The sequence below is a fragment of the Muntiacus reevesi genome, chromosome 6, assembly GCF_963930625.1.
Source record: "Muntiacus reevesi chromosome 6, mMunRee1.1, whole genome shotgun sequence".
Classification (NCBI taxonomy): Eukaryota; Metazoa; Chordata; class Mammalia; order Artiodactyla; family Cervidae; genus Muntiacus; species Muntiacus reevesi.
In genome coordinates, this window is record NC_089254.1 from 89077855 (window position 1) to 89099641 (window position 21787).

Consider the following 21787-nt stretch of genomic DNA (forward strand, 5'->3'; position numbering starts at 1 on the left):
CCATCTAACCCTGAAAGGAACTAGGCTTCAAAGTGTTTTCTCTTTTTGACTCAACAGATGCATCTAGTGGGAGTACTATTGACTGGGCATATGATAATGGCATCAAGTATGCGTTCTCTTTTGAGTTGAGAGATACTGGGGACTATGGCTTCGCTCTGCCTGCCAGCCAGATCATCCCCACTGCACAGGAGACCTGGCTGGGGCTGAAGACCATCATGGAGCATGTGCGGGACAACATCTAGAAGAGAGCCTCGTCCTGTCTACATTTTATATCCCCTTGTGCACACACACAGAGGCCCTTATTAAAGAGAGCTTATTCCTTCATACATGAGTCAGAGTCTTCTGGCTTTGTAGAGAACACAGGTCAGCCACCTGCCAGCCCCCTTCCGTGTATTTTGTGCATTCTGGCCGTGTGCTAAGAGAAGCACTTCTGCTAGCCTGCTGTGTTTTGGTTCTGCTGTTTCACCGAGCTCTCTGTATGCCTTTCCTTCCACATAGCTGGGTGGGCAAGCCACACTTAGGATCAACCTTTACTGAGTGGCGTGTCTCTACCTCATTTTTAGATCAAAAGGCGTGTGAAATGGTTTTCTAGTTTCATCTGATCTAACCACACCCATGGCTTTGCTCTGGTGGGAGCCCCAAGGGAAGCGCTGTGGGAGGTAATGCTTGTCTTTCAGACTGGTCTCACAGATGTCACAGAACTTCCTTTAACTGATCTCACTCCTTCTTGAACATATTTTTCTTTGAAAAATAGATCCCATAGGTTCCTCAGTACAGGTCATCCCCTTGTTTTGTTTTTGTTCGCTGTTAGTCTGAATATAAAATATAGACTCACATGTCATCACTGGGTCAAAAATTCCCAGATATTACAATTCTGATCACATTCTCCCCTTTATTATTCAGTGTAACTGGGATCCAGAAAGTGATCTGTGTCCTCATAGGTACTGCTCACTCAGAAAGCCTGGATTAAGTGCTAATCTCATATAATAGCAGGATAGGTAAATTATCCCCGTGTGTCCTGATGGGCTCACCTCTACTTTGCCTTTTAAACTTACTCCAGAGATCTTTCTCTCACCCTGTTGGTCCTAAATCACTCCTCTGGCTTGGGTAATCTTGCCACCCTTGCACATCCCTATTTGTTCGCTGGTGTACCTTGTGTTGTTTCCTTCTCCTGGTTTTCATTTTTTGGTTTTGATCTTTAAAGTTGCTTTTTCTGTTTTGTATCTTGGACCTTGAGTAGCAAGGTGGAGCAGAGATTCATCAGTCAGGCTCCTCTTGTTACATTTTTCCTTAGCATGTACCATCTGCCTGTTTTATTTTCTCTCTCTCTCTCTCTCTCTCTTTTAATTTGCTCTTTTCAAACATGTCTGTAAATCTTACCCTTCTGCCTAGGATTTGTGCAGCATCTGGTATGTGCTCATAAGCCAATAAATATTCAATATGAGTCTCCTGATCATCTTCTATTCTTTGCCTTCACCTGAATGGAACCAAGCCATGGTTGGTTTTGAATATGCAGCTCTTTGTAATGTCAAAAGTCAATTTTAATCCCTGTCCATATCACATGACATACCCTTCTCCATCAGGCTGAAGGGCCTCCAGGGTAATGTTACCTTGGTGATTGCGCTCTGGTCCAGGGTCTAGTTCTTGGTTTTTCAGCTCAGAGGCTTGATATTTTCTGTCTGTATTGATTAGACTTGGGGATGCTGACTCACGCCTTCAGAGCTTAGATGAGGCACATGATAAAATCAGAATACAAATTTATTAATTTACATCATGGCATGTAACTGTTTAGTGGATTGGATCCTCACGTCGGCCTGAACAGTACATTCTCTCCCTGTAGGCAAAGATACATGGGAAGCCAAATTATAATCAGAAGGTTGTTTAGTGAGCGGGGCGTCAGAGCAAGGAAAGTTAATTACAGTCTATGATTAGAATTTTTAATGGTATCCAGCTCTAATAGCATTGATACATCCAATTCTATAACCAAAGCACACCTGCCAGCCAGCTGGTCGCTTGTGCTGGCTAGTCAGGGCTGCTTCAGACTAGACAATGCCTCCGTAGATATAACATGCTTGCCTCTGTGACTTGCCTGTAACCTCTGTTTGTGAAACCCCTTGCCCACCCCCAAGATTGAAATGGTCCTTTAGATTCCTTAAGAGAAAGGTTTATTAAACAAGGCATAAAAACCATAAAAGAATACCTGTGACTATAATAAAATTAAGAGATATCATTAAAAGACTCTATAAAATGAGAAAACAAGTTGGAAATTAGAAGATAGCCATAATATTCATAATACACTCAAAAGATAAAAGACATACAAAGAACTCCTACAGATTAGTAAGAAAAGGATAAATAATCCAATAGAAAACTGGATAAAAGATATGAGCAAGCACTTCACTTAAGAAGAAGTAACAGGTATTCTGATAACATAGGAAGAGATGATTGAAGCTTCCCCCATGGCTCAGCAGTAAAGAAACTGCCTGCAATGCAGAAGCTGCAGGAGAAGCAGGTTCGATCCCTGGGTCAGGAAGATCCCCTGGAAGAGGCCATGGCAACCCACCCCAGTATTCGGGCCTGGAGAATCTCATGGACAGAGGAACTTGGCGGGCTATAGTCCAGAGGGTGAACTTCCCTGGTGGCTCAGTGGTAAAGAATCTGCCTGCAATGTGGGAGACATGGGTTCAATTCCTGCGTCAGGAAGATCCCCTGGAGAAGGAAATGGCTGCCCACTCCAGTATTCTTGCCTGGAGAATCCCATGGACAGAGGAGCCTAGTGGGCTACAGTCCTGGGATCACAAAGAGTTGGACACAGCTGAGTGACTGACGCTTTCAGGAAGAGATGATTACTGATGGAAGACATACAAATCAAAACCAAAATGAAAAGCCATTTTATACTCATTCAGTTTATATAAGTCAGAAATTTGGAGGACCTTGGTGGGCAGTAGATAGGAATCTGCCTGCCAAAGCAGAGGATACTGATTTGATCCCTGGCCTGGGAAGATTCCATACGGCGTGGAGCAACCAAGCCTGTGTACCACATCACTGAGCTTGTCTCTAGAACCTTTGCACTCCAACTTCTGAGCCAGTGTGGTGCAACTACTGCAGTCGGTATGCCTACAGCCTGTGCTTTGCAACAAGAGAAGCCACAGTAATGAGAAGCCTACACACTGCACCGAAGAGCATCCCCCATCAGCTCAAACTCTTAGAGAAAGCCCACAAGCAGCAATGAAGACACAGTACAGCCAAAAAAAAAAAAAGAGAAAAGTTGGAGAGGAGGTAGATAACAGGATCTCTAACCTTGTTGGTGGGTGTGTGAATTAGCAAATTAACTTTGGAGAATAGTTTGGCATTATCTTCTAAATTTCACACTTTGATCCATCCCTTCCATCTCAAGCATTGCTGTTCAGTCGCTAAGTTGTATCCGACTCTTTGTGACCTCATGGACTGCACCATGCCAGGCTCCCCTGCCCTTCACTGTCTCCCAGAGTTATAAACCCAAGAAATTCTTGCAGTATGTCACTGGAGACATATATGAGAATCTTCACAGCAACACTGTTCATAACAGCAAAAACCTAAAGACAACTTAAAAGTCCACCAGTGGGACAGTGGATGAATAAATATGGTATTTTCACATACCGAAATATTATACTACAGTCAGAACAAAATTTAGTGTGATTTCCTTTCTAGAAAGTTCCAAATAGTTGGAAGGTAAATATATATATATATAATTTATATATACACATATACACACACACTTATAAGGAAGACATACAAAATTTGATAAGACTATGTAAAAAAGTAAGCAATAGTAAAACAAGTCAGACAGAAAGACAGATACTGTGTTATCAGTTATATGTAGAATCTGAAAAATAAAACAAATGAGTGAATATAAAAAAAATGAACAGACTCACAGATATAGAGAACAAAGTGGTGTGTAATGGGGAAAGGGAGGGGGCTAGATAGGGGTAGGGGATTAAGAGGTACAAACTACTATGTATAAAATAAATGAGCTATAAGGATATATATTGTCCAGCACAGGGAATATAGCAAATATTTTATAATAAATATGAATGTAATATAATCTTTAAATATTATGAATCACTTTGTTGTACACCTAAAACATGCAATATTGTAAATCAGCTATAACTCAATAAAAAGGATAGGAGGGAAGCAAGATACAGTAGACACACACAGCCCCCTTTTCCTGGTCAAGTGCACTTATCCCTAGCTACTATGAATGTTGGCTGTCAAACATATCAGGCCCCATCCTTCTCTGGAGTATTGCCATTAGCCAAATGGAAGTTGCCTTACCCAGGAAACCATGTACCTGCTTTCTGTTTATCACCTCCCCAAATGTCAGTCCTTCACTGACTGACTCCGGGTACAAACAGGTAGTCTTTGCTTCAAGGTAGAGTCAATGCTGTGGTTCACTGTATGCCTGAGAGCTCTGAATCCAGGCCCCAGCAGATTCCACATCCTTGCTGAGCTCTTTTTCCCTCTCCATCCCTGCTTCCCAAATTCCCCTTCTCCTGAGAACTCCCTCAGTAAATCATCTAAACAAGAATCCCATCTCAGGATCTACTTGTAGGGAAATGGAGAACCTGGGATTCTGAATGATGATTACCTTAAATGGGGAGAGGTTGGGACATGAGATAAGGGTCAAAGCCCTTTGGTGAGATGAAGGACCTGAGCTTTTGTTTTAGATTACCTTTTTTTTTTTTTCCAGGTAAAAAACCTAACTTAACACCTAAATAACAAAAGAGGGCATGCCATTAACCAAGGATTACAATTAATCCTTAATTGCAATTAATTTGTAATTACAATTGCAATTAATTTGGATTAATTACAGTTAATTACTTTGGCCACCTGATGTGAAGAACTGACTCACTAGAAAAGACCCTGATGCTGGGAGAGACTGAAGGCAGGAGGAGAAGGGGACGACAGAGGATGAGATGGTTGGATGGCATCACTGACTCAATGGACTTGAGTTTTAGTAAACTCTGGGAGTTGATGATGCACAGGGAAGCCTGGCATGCTGCAGTCCATGGGGTGCAAAGAGTCAGACATGACCGAGCGACTGAACTGAACTGAACTGACAATCTATTTCTAGGACTTCCCAGGTGGCTCAGTGGGTAAAGAATTTGCCTGAAATGCTGGAGACACAGGAGACATGGGTTTGATCCCTGGGTTGGGAAGATCCCCTGGAGGACGGAATGGCAACCCATTCCAGTATTCTTGCCTGGAGAATCCCATGGACAGAAGAGCCTGGTGGGCTACAGTCTATAGGATTGGAAAGGGTCAGACACAACTGAGCATGCACATATGGACCTGAAATCCCATTTTTAAAAGTGTTTACAAAGATATAGTTTTTTAAAAAAGGTTTTCCTATGCAACATACATGCAACATGCATTTATTGAGAATCTAATGTGTACCAGGGACAGTTTTAGATGCTGGCAATGCAATGTTAAACAAAAAAACAAAAATCCCTTCTTGCATGGAATTTCACTGTAGTTGGAGAGACAGGAAGTTCTCAAGAGAACTGTTAAATTAAAATTTTAATTTGGGAAACTTCCCTGATGGTCCAGTGGCTATGGCTCCTTGCTTCCAATGCTGGGGGCCTGGATTGGTGAACTAGATCCCAAGTGCTGAGACTAAGACCTGTCACAGCCAAATAAAATAAATTTTAATTTGGATAATGAGAGATGCTATAAATAAAACCAGCTGCTGTCAGCAGAGTGATGGGTGGTGGTGGGGCCTCTAGATTGGAAATGTTAGAGAAGATGGCATCTGGCTTGTATAATATTATAAAATTGTTCTTACCTCTCTTCCTTGTATTCTTTTATACTCCCCAAAACCACATGGAAAATGGGGGCTAATGTTATCCACATTTTACAGGTGGAAAATCTGAAGAGCAATAAGGTTCTTGCCCAAAACAAACAATATCTTCTGTTCCCTAAGTGAAGACCCCACTGAAAAAGAGAAGATCTAAATCATAAACTTTCATGGATACAACTTGAATTTCTGAATCACATTTCAGTTAAAAAGGCTCTCATACCTCATCAAACCAGTTTCCATGGAATTTTTCACTATTAAGGACATCGAAGAGGGTAGAAAAGAGATAATCTATTGATAATGGAAAAAAAGTATTTTAAATTCTCTTTTTTGTACTATTGGGAGGGGGCTCGCTGAGCCATTTTCAAGTCTTATACCCAATCCTGTTGGGGACCAAAAGAAGACCTTCTGTGAAGTAAATAATAGGATGGGGTAGGGGCATAGTACATGGCTGTGGATGGGATTAGGTACTTGAAACCAGAGCTGCTTATTGAACTGCAACCATCTGGGGACTTCAAGGCAGACCATATCCACTTGTCTGTGTTAAATATGGCAAGGAGCAGCCAAATAGCCCAACTCCTTCACTCGGTCATGTGACCTTGAGCCGTGCTATAACCTCTGGGAGCCCTAGTTTCCTTTACTTTAAGATGAGGATAGTGACTGTATTTATAGTAACTTATGAAGAGGATTCAGTAAGCTAATGCATGAAAGTCTTAAGCACTTTACCTACAGGTGGAAGTACTCCATATGTGTTAGCTTGAATTTTTATTCTCACCAAATGTTAAAAATTCATTTCTGAATGAGGCATTGGCATTTTCCCTTATTAGAACCCTTATTTATTTATTGGCCACACCTTGTGGCATGTGAGATCTTAGTTCCCTAACCAGGGATCAAACCAGCATGCCCTGCAGTGGAAGCACAGAGTCTTAGCCACTGGACTGCCAGGAAAGTCCCACAGAAGCAATGTATTTTTTTTAGATTTTTCTTAAGACTTAAAGATCTCAATAATTCACAGAAAAGCACTGGTTGGATGTTTCCATTTTGAGTATTATTTGGGTTTTGAAATTTCGGGGTTCTTTCTCTGGGAGCTTTTCTATGTTAAACAGATATTGATGCCCTTTTCAGTAAAAGGATTAATCAAAGGACCATGGCCTGAAACTTCCATAGGTCCAGCTTCCATGCACAGCCATGTCAAGTGTGTAGGGTTACCATTGGTTTTTACAGGTGCTGCCTGCAATAAGTCTATTTTGGGTGAAGTTGAGGATTTGTTCCAGTTTTGGAATGTCTTATGTAGATTGTACTTTTTTTATGTCACTATCTTCAGACCAACTATGAAGAATCATTTTTATCATTATCATCATCATCCTTATCTTTCTAGTTGATAAATTCTGGAATTTTTCCAAACCAGACAGCTTGTTAAATAAATTCTCTCTGCTGTTTGTATTGAGCCTTAAATCATGAACACCAGCTGTTTCTTGTATTTGAAGTAAAGCTCCAGGTGTATTGGTAGCATCCAGAGAGCATAGGCAGTTTTTCCCTCCTTAGAATATATGGGCTCAATAGATGCAGAAAAAGCCTTTGAAAAAATTCAACATCCATTTATGATAAAAACTCTCCAGAAAGCAGGAATAGAAGGAACATACCTCAACATAATAAAAACTATATATGACAAACCCACAGCAAGCATTACCCTCAATGGTGAAAAATTGAAAGCATTTCCCCTAAAATCAGGAACAAGACAAAGTTGCCCACTCTCACCACTACTATTCAACATAGTTTTGGAAGTTTTGGCCACAGCAATCAGAGCAGAAAAAGAAGTAAAAGGAATCCAGATAGGAAAAGAAGAAGTGAAACTCTCGCTGTTTGCAGATGACATGATCCTCTACATAGAAAACCCTAAAGACTCTACCAGAAAATTACTAGAGCTAATCAACGAATATAGTAAAGTTGCAGGATATAAAATTAACACACAGAAATCCCTTGCATTCCTATACACTAACAATGAGAAAACAGAAAGAGAAATTAAGGAAACAATACCATTCACCATTGCAACAAAAAGAATAAAATACTTAGGAGTATATCTACCTAAAGAAACAAAAGACCTATACATAGAAAACTATAAAACACTGATGAAAGAAATCAAAGAGGACACAAACAGATGGAGAAATATACTGTGTTCATGGATTGGAAGAATCAATATTGTCAAAAATGGCTATACTACCCAAAGCAATCTATAGATTCAATGCAATCCCTATCAAGCTACCAACGGTATTTTTCACAGAACTAGAACAAATAATTTCACAATTTGTATGGAAATACAAAAAACCTTGAATAGCCAAAGCAATCTTGAGAAAGAAGAATGGAACTGGAGGAATCAACCTGCCTGACTTCAGGCTCTACTACAAAGCCACAGTCATCAAGACAGTATGGTACTGGCACAAAGACAGAAATATAGATCAATGGAACAGAATAGAAAGCCCAGAGATAAATCCACGGACCTATGGACACCTTACCTTTGACAAAGGAGGCAAGGATATACAATGGAAAAAAGACAACCTCTTTAACAAGTGGTGCTGGGAAAACTGGTCAACCACTTGTAAAAGAATGAAACTAGAACACTTTCTAACACCATACACAAAAATAAACTCAAAACGGATTAAAGATCTAAATGTAAGACCAGAAACTATAAAACTCCTAGAGGAGAACATAGGCAAAGCACTCCCTGACATAAATCACAGCAAGATCCTCTATGACCCACCTCCCAGAATATTGGAAATAAAAGCAAAAATAAACAAATGGGACCTAATGAAACTTAAAAGCTTTTGCACAACAAAGGAAACTATAAGGAAGGTGAAAAGACAGCCCTCAGATTGGGAGAAAATAATAGCAAATGAAGCAACAAAGGATTAATCTCAAAAATATACAAGCAACTCCTGCAGCTCAATTCCAGAAAAATAAATGACCCAATCAAAACATGGGCCAAAGAACTAAACAGACATTTCTCCAAAGAAGACATACAGATGGCTAACAAACACATGAAAAAATGCTCAACATCACTCATTATCAGAGAAATGCAAATCAAAACCACAATGAGATATCATTACACGCCAGTCAGGATGGCTGCTATCCAAAAGTCTACAAGCAATAAATGCTGGAGAGGTTGTGGAGAAAAGGTAACCCTCTTACACTGTTGGTGGGAATGCAAACTAGTACAGCCACTATGGAGAACAGTGTGGAGATTTCTTAAAAAACTGGAAATAGAACTGCCATATGACCCAGCAATCCCACTTCTGGGCATACACATTGAGGAAACCAGATGTGAAAGAGACACATGCACCCCAATGTTCACTGCAGCACTGTTTATAATAGCCAGGACATGGAAGCAACCTAGATGCCCATCAGCAGACAAATGGATAAGGAAGCTGTGGTACATATACACCATGGAATATTACTCAGTCATTAAAAAGAATTCATTTGAATCAGTTCTAATGAGATGGATGAAACTGGAGCCCATTATACAGAGTGAAGTAAGCCAGAAAGATAAACACCAATACAGTATACTAATGCATATATATGGAATTTAGAAAGATGGTAACGATAACCCTATATGCAAATCAGAAAAAGATACACAGATGTACAGAACAGACTTTTGGACTCTGTGGGAGAAGGCGAGGGTGGGATGTTTCGAGAGAACAGCATTGAAACATGTATATTATCAAGTGTGAAATAGATCACCAGCCCAGGTTGGATGCATGAGACAAGTACTTGGTCCTGGTGCACTGGGAAGACCCAGAGGGATTGGGTAGAGAGGGAGGTGGGAGGGGGGATCGGGATGGGGAATACATGTAAATCCATGACTGATTCATGTCAATGTATGACAAAAACTGCTACAATATTGTAAAGTAATTAGCCACCAACTAATAAAAATAAATGGAAAAAAAAAAGGTATATATGGGTACCATGTGCAGCTGGGCAATTTGCTCCTTTAAAGCAGAAAGTGAATCTCATAGTTTTTGTATTTCTTACAAAGCTGAGCTCAGCAGCTAGTAAATATTTGTCGATTTGATTTGCTGTAGAGCAGCAAGTTAACAATTGCATAAGCCGTACTCTCAACAAGTTAGGGCAGCAGAAAAAGAGTATTTTTTCCAACAAATATTATCAGTGGAATTCTGGAAAATAGATAGGAATGTATATCCCTCAGTTCTAAGAGAAACAGAACATAAATTAAAGCTTCAGAGATAAAGAAGACTTGATATTAAATTGCTTGCATTTTTGTAATGATTTATATTTTAAAAATGCTTTTATTTATACTGGATAATTAAATTATCACAACCACCTGGGGATACATGCAGGCTGCGTATTCCTGTCCCTATTTACTGATGAGGAGTCGAAGAATTAAAGAGGTGAAGTAACATGTCCAAACCAAAACAGATGGAAATGGTGAAGCAGATTTTCTAGGCCAGCTCTAGAAATTGTTGCTGAGAAAGTAATTTGAATGCTTTTAAAATGCACAGAGTTCCTCCAGCTTTTTTGGTCTCACAACCCTGTACTACCTTCCTGACCTCTGAAAGCTTTGAGTTTCTAGGTTTGCTGCGATAAGAGGAAGTTTAGGGAAGAAACAGGAGCCGTATTCTCCCTCTCTGGCTACCATTGCTGGCTGATGACACCCACAATTGAGGGGCATTGTGTGGTTCCCGTGGGTCTGCCCCCTGTTCCTGCACCTAACATTGTCATCAAGGGACAATATTTTAATTATTATGAAACATCTGGAATGGACCAAAGACACTATTTCCATCCATTAGGGACTTCGTGCACTTTCTTAGAGATTAGACAGCCTATGGAACCAACTACTCCCATCTTTAATTATTAGCCTCTTGAAACCTTGAACGACAAAATGTCTACTGCTCTCAACAAACAGATAGATATATTCTGTTTGAGTATTTAAACAACTTGACCTAACCTTAGAAAACCATTAACTCAGATTTTGAACTCTCAAGGGCAGAGCCAAGGTTTTATTTATTTTGGGTCCATAGTACATGAGCAAAAACTGGTGACCCCTACAGCAGTGTCATTTCACATCTGATTCACTTGCCTAATGGGCTGAGGCAGTCTCCCTTCCTTGGCTCTGAGTATCTTGCCATGGTATTTTTCTTTGCTGATGGATGTAAGAAGCCCAGAGGTCAGGGAAAGCCAAGACCTCCTGCTCTCATTTCAGCATATCTGTATGAGAAAACTCAGAGAAGTAAGGCTCGGTGGGAAAGGAAGGATGACCTATCTCATTGTTGTGAAGTGGTATTATTTCTTTATTTAAAATTAAAAAAAAAACATATGTATTTTAATATTTTATTATTTGTTTTTGGCTGTGTCGGGTCTTAGTTGAAGTATGTGGGCTCTGGAGTGGTGGTTCATGGGTTTAGTTGCCCTGCATCATGTGAGATCTTCGTTCCTAGGTGAGGGATCATACCCACATGCCCTGTGTTGGCAGGCTGATTCCTAACCACTGGCCCACTAGGGAAGTCCCTGAAGTGGTATTTCTAGATACTTCTAGCAGCAGTTGGTGGTAAACAGGCATTAACTTGCTAAGGAGGCATGTCAAAGAAGGCCCCAGATCTTCCTCTCTCCCTCTTGCCCCAGGGCCATCAATAGGATAAGTATCTTACAGGCATGCTTCTTTATGTCCTCCAGGTTCCTTGATGCCTGGCAGGAAGTCTAGGAGCCTTCTGTTTACTCAGGAATACAAATAAGGGGCTCCTGTAGCCAGAAAGATTTGTTTAGGCTGAAGGTGGACAAATTGCTAGGCTGGGATGCGTGCATGCTAAGTCATTTCAGTTGTGTTCGACTATATGCGACCTCATGGACTGTAACCTGCCTGACTCCTCTGTCTATGGGGTTTCTCCAGGCAAGAAAACTGGAGTGGGTTGCATTCCCTTCTCCAGGGGATATTCCTGACCCAGGGATCAAACCCATGTCTCCTGAGACTCCTGCATTATAGGCAGATTGTTTACTGCTGAGGCTGGGGAAGGCCTGCTAATCAATAGCACCGGCCCTGGAAGAGGGATTTCCCCTTGTACTCTTTGCCAGGGCTGCAGGGTGGGGGAAAGATACAAGTGCCAGCTCTGAGGGCTCAGAGGTCAATGGTATCATAACCTTTGGAAATTAAACTGAAAGATTGAGAGGAGGCAGTTCAGAGATAATTTTTCATATTCCCGTAGATGGAGAAATAATAACACATTAATCAGTGTTTCCCTGGGTTGCTCAAACCTGATGGACTCTCTGCTCTAGTAGTATCAGGATTTCTCTGGCACTTGAATCCAAATTTGTGGACCATTCCTCAGCTATTACCACCATCCATATTTGAGCAATGTGAGATTCAGAGTAAAGTTGTTGTTTAGGATTTACTGGCCATGTATTCTAAATCTCTGTGTTTTTGTTAACACCCTGAACTGTCAAATTTTTCAAGATCTCAACACCCAAGGTGTTTTCTGTGGTCTTGGGAAGCAAAAGGTCTCACTCTTACTGCAAAACCATCTTCCAGAGTCAAGCTGCCTTCTCCTTTCATATATGGTAAGTTTCTGAACATGTATATATATGAAAGTTTACAGTAGACACACATTATAATTAGCATATTCTCAATGAGAGATAACCTTTCCGGCCCAGGGATTGAACCTGGGTCTCCCGCATTGCAGGCAGATGATTTACTATCTGAGCCACCAGGGAATCCCAGTAACCTTTCTGCTCAGAGTCAAATGATAGCATTAGGCTATATTCAGGAGCTTGTCAGAAACAGAATCCCTGGCTCCACTCCAGACCTACTGAATCAGAGTCTGCATTGAAGTAATTCACATTCAAGTAATTCACATGCCCAGTAAACTTTTGAGAAGCACTGAGCTAAAAATATATTTACTAATTATACCTCACCTCAGCGTCTTTTAGACAGGTGTTCTCCACCATGGTTCTACATTAGAATCACCCAGGGGTTTTGCAAACCACTGATGGCTTGGGTTCAACCCCAGACCAATTGAAACAGAATCTGTGAGCATTGGCTTATAAAGATCTCAGCTGATACTAATGGACAACCAAGACTGAGAGCACTTTAAAATTTCAGCTGCACCATGCAACTTGCAGGAATCTTAGTTCCCTGACCAGAGATTGAACCCGGAACCACAGTAGTGAAAGCACCAAGTCCTAGCCATTGGGCCACCAGGGAATTCTCCCTGAGGACACTGTTTTGAACACAACTTCCAGTGCAATTTGCACAGTGTTTTATACGTGGATAAATTCTTCATAGATCTCTTGTCTTTCTGCACATCCAGATGATCTTTTCAAGGATGTTAGAACAGTAAATAGCTTTGGAGGATGGAGATAATGTTCCCTCTGGAGTGAAGGAAACAGTTGTTTACTGTTCAGTATAGTAGAATAATCATCATATTCAAACTGCATAAAAATAAAGACAAAAAATCTTGAAAACAAGAAAGGGGAAAATTACCTTACTACTTACAGAACAACAAGCATAAGAATTACAGTGAAATTGTCAGAAGCTGTGAAAGCAAAAAGAGTATGGAGTGAAATATTTAAAATTTTAAACAAAATAAGACAAACTTAGAATTCCTACCCAGTTAGATTATCCTTCAGGACTGAAAGAGACTCAAAAAGGCTATTCAGTCTTGAGAAAAGAACACAGCTGGAGATATCCTGCTCCCTGATGTCGAACTATACTACAAAGATCTAATAATAAAACAATATGGTACTGGCAAACACAGACACACAGACCAATGGAACAGAAGTGAGAGCTCAGAAATAAACCTATATGTTTAAGGACAATTTAGGACAAAGAAACAAAGAACATACAATGGAAAAAGGATAGTCTCTTCAATAAGTAGTGTTGGGAAAGCTAGATAGTCACATGAAAAAGAATGAAACTAGACCACTGTCTTACACTGTACACAAAAGTTAACTCAAAATGGATTAAAGACTTGAATGTAAGACCTAAAACCACAAAATTGCTAGAAGAAAGCATAGGCAGTCTCTGGTGGCTCAGATGGTAAGGAATCTGCCTGCAATGCTGAAGATGTGATTTCGATTCCTGAGTCCAGAAGGTCTCCTGAAGAAGGGAATGGCAACCCACTCCAGTATTCTTGCCAGTAGAATCCCATGGACAGAGGAACCTGGCTACAGTTCTTGGGGTCACAGAGAGTCAGAAGCGACTGAGTGAGTAACACTTAACACTCAACCTCAAAGACATGTAGTGATAGCTCATGGATCTGACTCCAAAGGCAAGGGAAACAAAAGCAAAAATAGACAAATGGAACCACATCAAACTAAAAAGCTTCTGTATAGTGAAGGAAACTGTCTTACATTGAAAAGGCAACATATTGAATGGAGAAGGTATGTGCAAATCATGTATCTGATAAGGGGCTAATATCCAAAATATTGGGTTGGCCTAAAAGTTCTTTCAAGTTTCCTGTACCATCTTAAAGGAAAACCTGAATGAACTTTTAGGCCAACCCAATATATATATATAAAGAACTCATATAATTAAACAAAAAACAAGCAACTTTGATAAAAAAAAAATTGGCACAGGACCTGAATAGACATTTTTTCAAAGAAGGCACACAGATGGGCAACATGCATGAGTAGATGTTCAACATCACTAATTATTAGGGAAATGCAAATCAAAACCACAATGGGAGAGATCATCTCCCAACTATTAGAATGGCTATGATTGAAAAGACAGGATAACAGATGTTGCAGAAGGTGTGGAGAAAAGGGAATCCTCATACACTGTTGGTGGGACTATAAATTGGTACAGCCACCATGAAAAGCAATATGGAGGTTTCTCAAAAAAATTAAGACTGGAATGAACATTTGACCCATATATTTCACTTCTGTGTATTTCTTCAGAGAACATGAAAACATTAACTCAAAAAAATACATGCACCTCTATATTCATTACAGCATTATTTACAATAGCTGAGATAAGGAAACAACCTGTGTCCATTGATGGATGCATGGATAAAGAAGATGTGTGTATACAAAATGGAATACACTCAGACATAAAAAAGAGAAATCTTGCCATTTGCAACAACATAGATAGATCTTAAAGGTATTATGAAATAAGTGAACTAAGTCAGAGAAAGATAGATACCATATGATTTCACTCATATATTGTATCTGAAAAAATAAAACAAATGAACAAATAAAACAAAAATAAATTCATAGAAACAGATCAGATTAGGGGCTGCCAGAGGGGAAGGGAGTTGAGAGGTGGGTAAAATAGAGGGAATGGAGTCAACTGTATGGTGATGAATGATAACTAGATTTGTGATACTTGTTTTATGGTATATACAGCTGTTGAATTATAATGTTGTACACCTGAAGCTTATATAATAATTAAATGGTTTAGTCACTAAGTCTTGTCCAACTCTTGCTTACCTGTGGACTGTAGCCTGCTAGGCTCCTTTCTCCATGGGATTCTCTAGGCAAGAATACTGGAGTGGGTTGCCATTTCATTCTTCAGGATAATAATTAAATATCAACATTAAAAAAAAAGAGTGAAGGGGTGGTAAGCAGAGAGGCAAAAAAAAAAAAAAAAAAAAAAGAGGAAGGGGTCTTCCCTTTAGGTCAAGTGGTTAAGACTCTGGGCTCTCAGTGCAGGGGGGACTGGTTCAGTCCCTGGTTGGAGAACTAAGATCCCGCATGCCGAGCACAGCCTGGCCTAAGACATTACATAAATAAATAAAGATGAAAGTTTCTTTTTAAAAAAAAAGTGAAGAAGAAATACTTTTTCAAACAAACAAAATCTGAGGCAATTCATTTCTCCGGCTCTGCGAGAAATATTTTTTAAAGTTTTTCAGGGAGTAGGAAAATGACATAGGTCAAAACTTAGTATCTATATAAAGAAAGTGGGAGGAATAAAAGAAGGTAAAATAAAATATTTTATTTTTCTTACTCTTAATTGATCTAAAAGATAACTTTAAAAATAGTAACAATTAGATTACATTTTATGGATATGGATATGTGAAACATACTCTATTTCAGCAATGTTATAAGGGGCAAGAGGAATAAACTGAAAATGTTCTAAAGTACCCACACCACATGTGAAGTCATGTTGTTTGAAGGCAAACATAGAATAGTTAAAAGTATACATTGCAAATTCTAGGGCAATTACTAAAATGATTTTTAAAAGAAGTATTCTTGATATGCCAAGTAAGAGGATAAGGTGGAATTCTTTGAAGAAAGAAAGTCACTCAGTTATATTTGACTCTTTGTGACCCCATGGACTGTAGCTTACCTGGCTTCTCCGTCCATGGGATTTTCCAGGCAAGAATACTGGAGTGGGTTGCCATTTCCTTCTCCCGGAGATCTTCCCAAACCAGGGATTGAACCCAGGTGAGAGTTGGACTATAAAGAAAGCTGAGTGCCGAAGAATTGATGCTTTTGAACTGTGGTGTTGGAGAAGACTCTTGAGAGTCCCTTGGACTGCAAGGAGATCCAACCAGTCCATCCTAAAGGAGATCAGTCCTGGGTGTTCATTGGAAGGACTGATGTTGAAGCTGAAACTCCAATAGTTTGGCCATCTGATGCGAAGAGCTGACTCATTTGTAAAGACCCTGATGCTGGGAAAGATTGAGGGCAGGAGGAGAAGGGGACGACAGAGGATGAGATGGTTGGATGGCATCACTGACTCAATGGACATGGGTTTGGGTGGACTCCGGGAGTTGGTGATGGACATGGAGGCCTGGTGTGCTGTGGTTCATGGGGTCGCAAAGAGTCGGACACGACTGAGCGACTGAACTGAACTCCTGCATTGTGGGCAGACACTTTACCGTCTGAGCCACCAGGGTAGTTCTTTGAAAGGCTCAATTAAAAGAAGAGAAGGTGAGACTTCTCTGGTGGTCCAGTAGTGGGTGATCCCAATACGGGAGGTCCTTTATGATCCCTGGTCAGGGAGCTAGATCCCACGTGCCACAATGAAGAGTTTACATGCCACAACTAAAGATCTTGCAGGATGCAACTAAGACCCAGCACAGCCAAATAAACAAATAAATATATATTTTTAAAAACAGAGAAGGTAGGTAAAGAGGGGAACAAAAGAAACAAAAACAAGTATAACAAATAGAAAATGGTTACAATCGTGGTAGATATCACTACAACTATGTTGTTGTTGTTCAGTTGCTCAGTAGTGTCCTACTCTCTGTGACCCCATGGACTGCAGCAAGCCAGGCTTCCTTGTCCTTCACTATCTCCCCGAGTTTGCTCAAACTCAGGTCCATTGAGTCAATGATGCTATCCAACCATCTCACTTATCCTCTGTCACCCCTTTCTCTTCCTGCCCTCAATCTTTCCCAGCATCAGGGTCTTTTCCATTGAGTCAGCTCTTCCCATCAGGTGGCCAAAGTATTGGAGCTTCAGCTTCAGCATCAGTCTTTCCAAGGAATATTCAGGGTTGATTTCCTTTAGGGTCGGATGGTTTGCTCTCCTTGCAGTCCAAGGGACTCTCAAGAGCCTTCTCCAACATCAGTTCCAAGCATCAATTCTTTGGCACTCAGCCTTCCTTTTGGTCCAACTCTCACATCCATACGTAACTACAGGAAAAATCATAGCTTTGACTATATGGACCTTTGTTGGCAAAGTGATGTGTCTGCTTTTTAATATGTTGTCTGGGTTTGTGATAGCTTTTCTTCCAGGGGATGAGCATCTTTTAATTTCAAGGCTGCAATGGCTGCAGTGATTTTGGAGCCCAAGAAGACAAAGTCTGTCACTGTTTCCATTGTTTCCCCATCTCTTTGCCATGAAGTGATGGGACCGGATGCCATAACCTTAGTTTTTTGAATGTTGAGTTTTAAGCCAGCTTTTTCACTCCCCTTTTTCACCTTCATCAAGAGGCTCTTTAGTTCCTCTTCACTTTCTGCCATAAGGGTGGTTGTCATCTGCATATCTGAGGTTATTGATATTTATGCTGGCAATCTTGATTCCAGTTTGTGATTCATCCAGCTATATCAGTAATAGTTCACTCCAATGATAGTTCAAGTAATATTGACTCCAGCTATGGCAATAATAAATTTAAATGTGAATAGTCTAATACATCAGTTGAAAGACCAAAATTGTCAACTGGATAAAGAAGATCCAACTTTTAAGTTACCTGCAAGAAACCCACTTTAAATATAAAGGTTCAGATATGTTAAAAGTGTATTGATGGAGAAAGCTATTCCATGTTAACACTAGTTAAAAGAAAGTTGTAGTAGCTGTCTTAATTACAGACAAAGTGGACTTCAGAAAAAGGAAACTTATAAGGATTAAAGAGGGGCATTATATAACAACAAAGAAGTTAACTTTCCAAGAATATATAATAGTTCTTAGCATGTTTGCACTTAACAGTGTTATAATTAATGAGACAAAAACTATAAAACTGCAAGAAGAAATAGACAAATCTGCTATCTGGTTGGGAATTTCAAAACTCTTCTTTCAGTAATTTTTAGGTTAACCAGGCAGAGAATCAAAAAGAATATGGTTGACCTAAACAGCACCATCAATTGACTTGATCTAATTGACATTTATGGAATGCGTCATCCAACAACAATGGGATACACATTCTTCCCAAGCGCTCATGAACTTTCATGAAGATAAGCCACATTCTGGGTCATATACACACAAAAATCTCGTGAATTAGCTGGTGGTCCTGTGGTTAGGACTGCATGTTCTCACTGCCAAAGACAGAAGTTCAATCCTGGATCAGGGAACTAAGATCCTGCAAACCATGGTATGACCAGAAAATTTTTTAAAAACTTAACAAATTAAAAAAACTAGAAATCATTGAAGATTTCAGTTTCCCTACACTCAGAATTTCTCTCCTATAATTTGACGTATTGCCTGGGCAGATGTCACTTGACTCTCTTTGTAGAAAACAGGGCTCAGAGAATTGGCACTAGTGCTGGTATTACCCTGAGTAATAAAATCCTTTGTGACCCAGGGTTTTGTGTCTTTTGCTGGCATCCATGAAACAATGGCAAGCCAACTTAATTTGAAGTTGGGGTAAAAATTTGACCTTTCAGTGCCCTTGATAACATCTTTTATAGTTTTAATCTTTTCCTTTCCAAATCAATACCTAGCTATCTGGTTTATGCAATGAGTGTCCAAGTGAGGCTATCTGTTTCCAAAATGTTTATTTCCGTTCATGTTTATCTCAGTTGCATCAAGTTTATCTCCACTGTTTAATCACTGGCACTACAATTTTCAGTTTGTTATTTTCCATTTTTGCAAAATGTGGGCAAAATGTACAAATAAAGCCATTTGGATGAAATCAGGTAAGGTGAGGAGCTAAATTGCAGGCACCCCCCCCACCCCCAGCAATTCCTTCTGTTGCGAAAGAGGCTGAATTCAGCACATACAGGAAGTGTTACTATGCAATTGGTGTAAGTCAAGGAGAGCATGATCCTTGACCACAGTCCTTCAAGGTTCATGAACTAAACATGGACCCAGAAGTAATCTTAAAAAGTCTTCATCCCAAGGCCTGCCATAGGGGAAGATGGTTCTAAAGCTACACAACAAAAGGAGCAGTGAACATTCAATATCTTGACCACACGTTGGATTCCAAAGGCAGAACCTTGTTGATGTATGCTGTGCTATGCTAAGTCACTTCAGTCACGTCTGACTCTTTGTGACCCCGTGGACTGTAGTCCACCACGTTCCTCTGTCCATGGAATTTTCCAGGCAAGAATATTGGAGTGGGTTGCCATGCCCTTCTCCAAGGAATCTTCCCAACTCAGGGTTTAAACTCGTCTCTTACGTCCAGCTTTGGCAGGCGAGTTCTTTACCACTAGTGCCACCTGGGAATCCTGAACCTTGCTCATAGCAGTGCTCAAATAGCTTTACCCTCCTCATAGTACGTTGATTTCAAAATCAGGAAAATCCTCTAGTATTTGTCAACATTGATTTAAATAAAAATTTTAATTAAAAAAAAAAACTCAACAGTATGTTAGAAAAGAGGTACTCATAAAATAAAGGCATGAAAGTGTGAGATTTTTCAAAATCAATTAGTGCCAGATCATTAGGCCAGCATTCTGCAGATTTTTTTTTACCCTGCACTCCTACAATTAAAAAGTTTTTAGTACATCACACCCAATATATGTAATTATGTATCTATAAATTCTGTATACATGCCATTGTATTATCATGTATTTTACAAAACATAAAAATTGAAATAAAAAGTTTGAGATAAAAATATACACTAGAAGTCATTAATTTCTTCCTTTCTCCCCAGTAGGAGTTGAATGCCCAGCTTTGGAAATCATTGGCTTTGATTGAAGAAGGCTTCTATAGCTTTGGAAATCATTGGCTTTGATTGAAGAAGGCTTCTATAGCTTTGGAAATCATTGGTTTTGATTGAAGAAGTGTTCTAACGCACATCTCTGATTTCCCTTGAGCTTTCTAATAGCTTCTAATAGTCTTGTAAATGAATTCTTGCCTCTTCAGCCACACCAGGGGGTGGGCAGACTACAGCCTGCAGGCCAAATCTAGTTCCACTTAGTTTTGTACAAAAACTTTTGTATAAAACTTTTTTATAGTTTTAGATATAAGAAAGACTATTCAGTGAGAATACTTACTCTGTCTTCCTTCATGCCCTCCCCCACCCCTCCCCACCCTACCAAAGACTATAAAGTGTTTACTACTTGGTCCTGCTGGCCCACAGATAGGGAAGGTATCTGGTCACCTTTGCCTTTCTTCCACACAGTAGGGTCTTCACCCGCTCCTCCCAGGGCTGTGTAGGGTGCTCCCCAGCTGTAGGGGTGGTCCCTAGCTGCAGCTACATTCCTGGTTGCAGATACCTTTCCTCCAAAGGGTAGGAAGTGGGTTCTTGGGTGGTGGCTGCCAACCCTCTGCCTCACTGGGGAGCAAGCTCTTGTCCTGTGATCTGGGACACCTCATCTTCATTTGCTGGGTGGTCCTGGTGTGGCCAGACCCTCAGCCACAGTGTGGTGAGATCTGTGGACTGAGGGCCGGGGAATGTCACTGGGCAAACCCTCTCCCCTTCAGGGACTGAGTGGAGATGGAATAGAGCTAGGGTCTCCCCATTAGGTGGCTGAACTGGTAAGGCAGAGGGAGGGTGTACTGCTATAGAGAGGAGGCCAGCTGGGTGCCTAAGTGGAGGCAGCCATGTGGCAGAGGATGACCCAAGAGCCTGTCATCAACTTCTGGACCTAGGTTTGGGGATGGACACCAGTTCTGGGGGAGGGGAAGGCAAGACTCTGATATCCAAGGATTATACTCAAGTATGGTACCATGTGAGGTCTCTGACTGTGCGTGATAAGAAAGGAGTCCAGTAACTAAAAGTGGGGAGCAGAACAGAGCAAAGATTTAGGTTCTGAGCTTGTGGTTGCAGAGCTGGTAGACGCAGGCAAGGACAAAGGCCAAGAAAGAAGGGTTTGTTTTCCTAGGCTTTGGGCAGTTGGTAGAATGAGTGGATCAACATAATCAATCAATAAGTAGGTCCTGGGCAGTGCCTGGGCTGTATGCAGATGTCCTGGGGTCATACAGATGGATGACACAGCCCCAGCCCATGATGAGCTTGTTTTGTATTAGACGAATTCTTGTGAAGAATTAGAATTTATATGGTGTGTAATGATAGAGGGAGGCATGAGGTGTGATTGGAGATACGGTTGGTCAGCTACAGCTTCCCTTGCGGGGATGATCCCAGTGTGGGATTTTTCAATAATAAAGTTGATTTAGAAACTCTAGGCTAGAGCAGCCTTAACCCACTGTATGATGGGTCATTGTTTTCTTGGATTTTCAGTTCTCAATTTCCTTTGAAAGCACCTGTTTGGCATATTTCTGAAAGGTGGGATAAGCCTGTTTTGTGTTAATTAAATCACATTTTGAGTGTCCTGGGGGAGTTATGTTAAGCGAATGTAGTAAATCCTCTTGTTAGTCAAAGAATCCTTTTGTACTGTGAATAAT

General features: G+C 40.4%; 1 protein-coding gene across 1 annotated transcript in view; it reads left to right on the plus strand.

Moving 5' to 3' along the window:
• The window catches only part of LOC136170340 (carboxypeptidase A4-like), a 47202-nt gene extending 46960 nt beyond the window's left edge, over positions 1-242 (plus strand). The window contains exon 11 of the mRNA XM_065938492.1: positions 58-242. Within this exon, the coding sequence (XP_065794564.1) occupies positions 58-242 (185 nt within the window). The remainder of the gene's footprint in view (positions 1-57) is intronic.
• Positions 243-21787: the final 21545 nt, after the last annotated feature.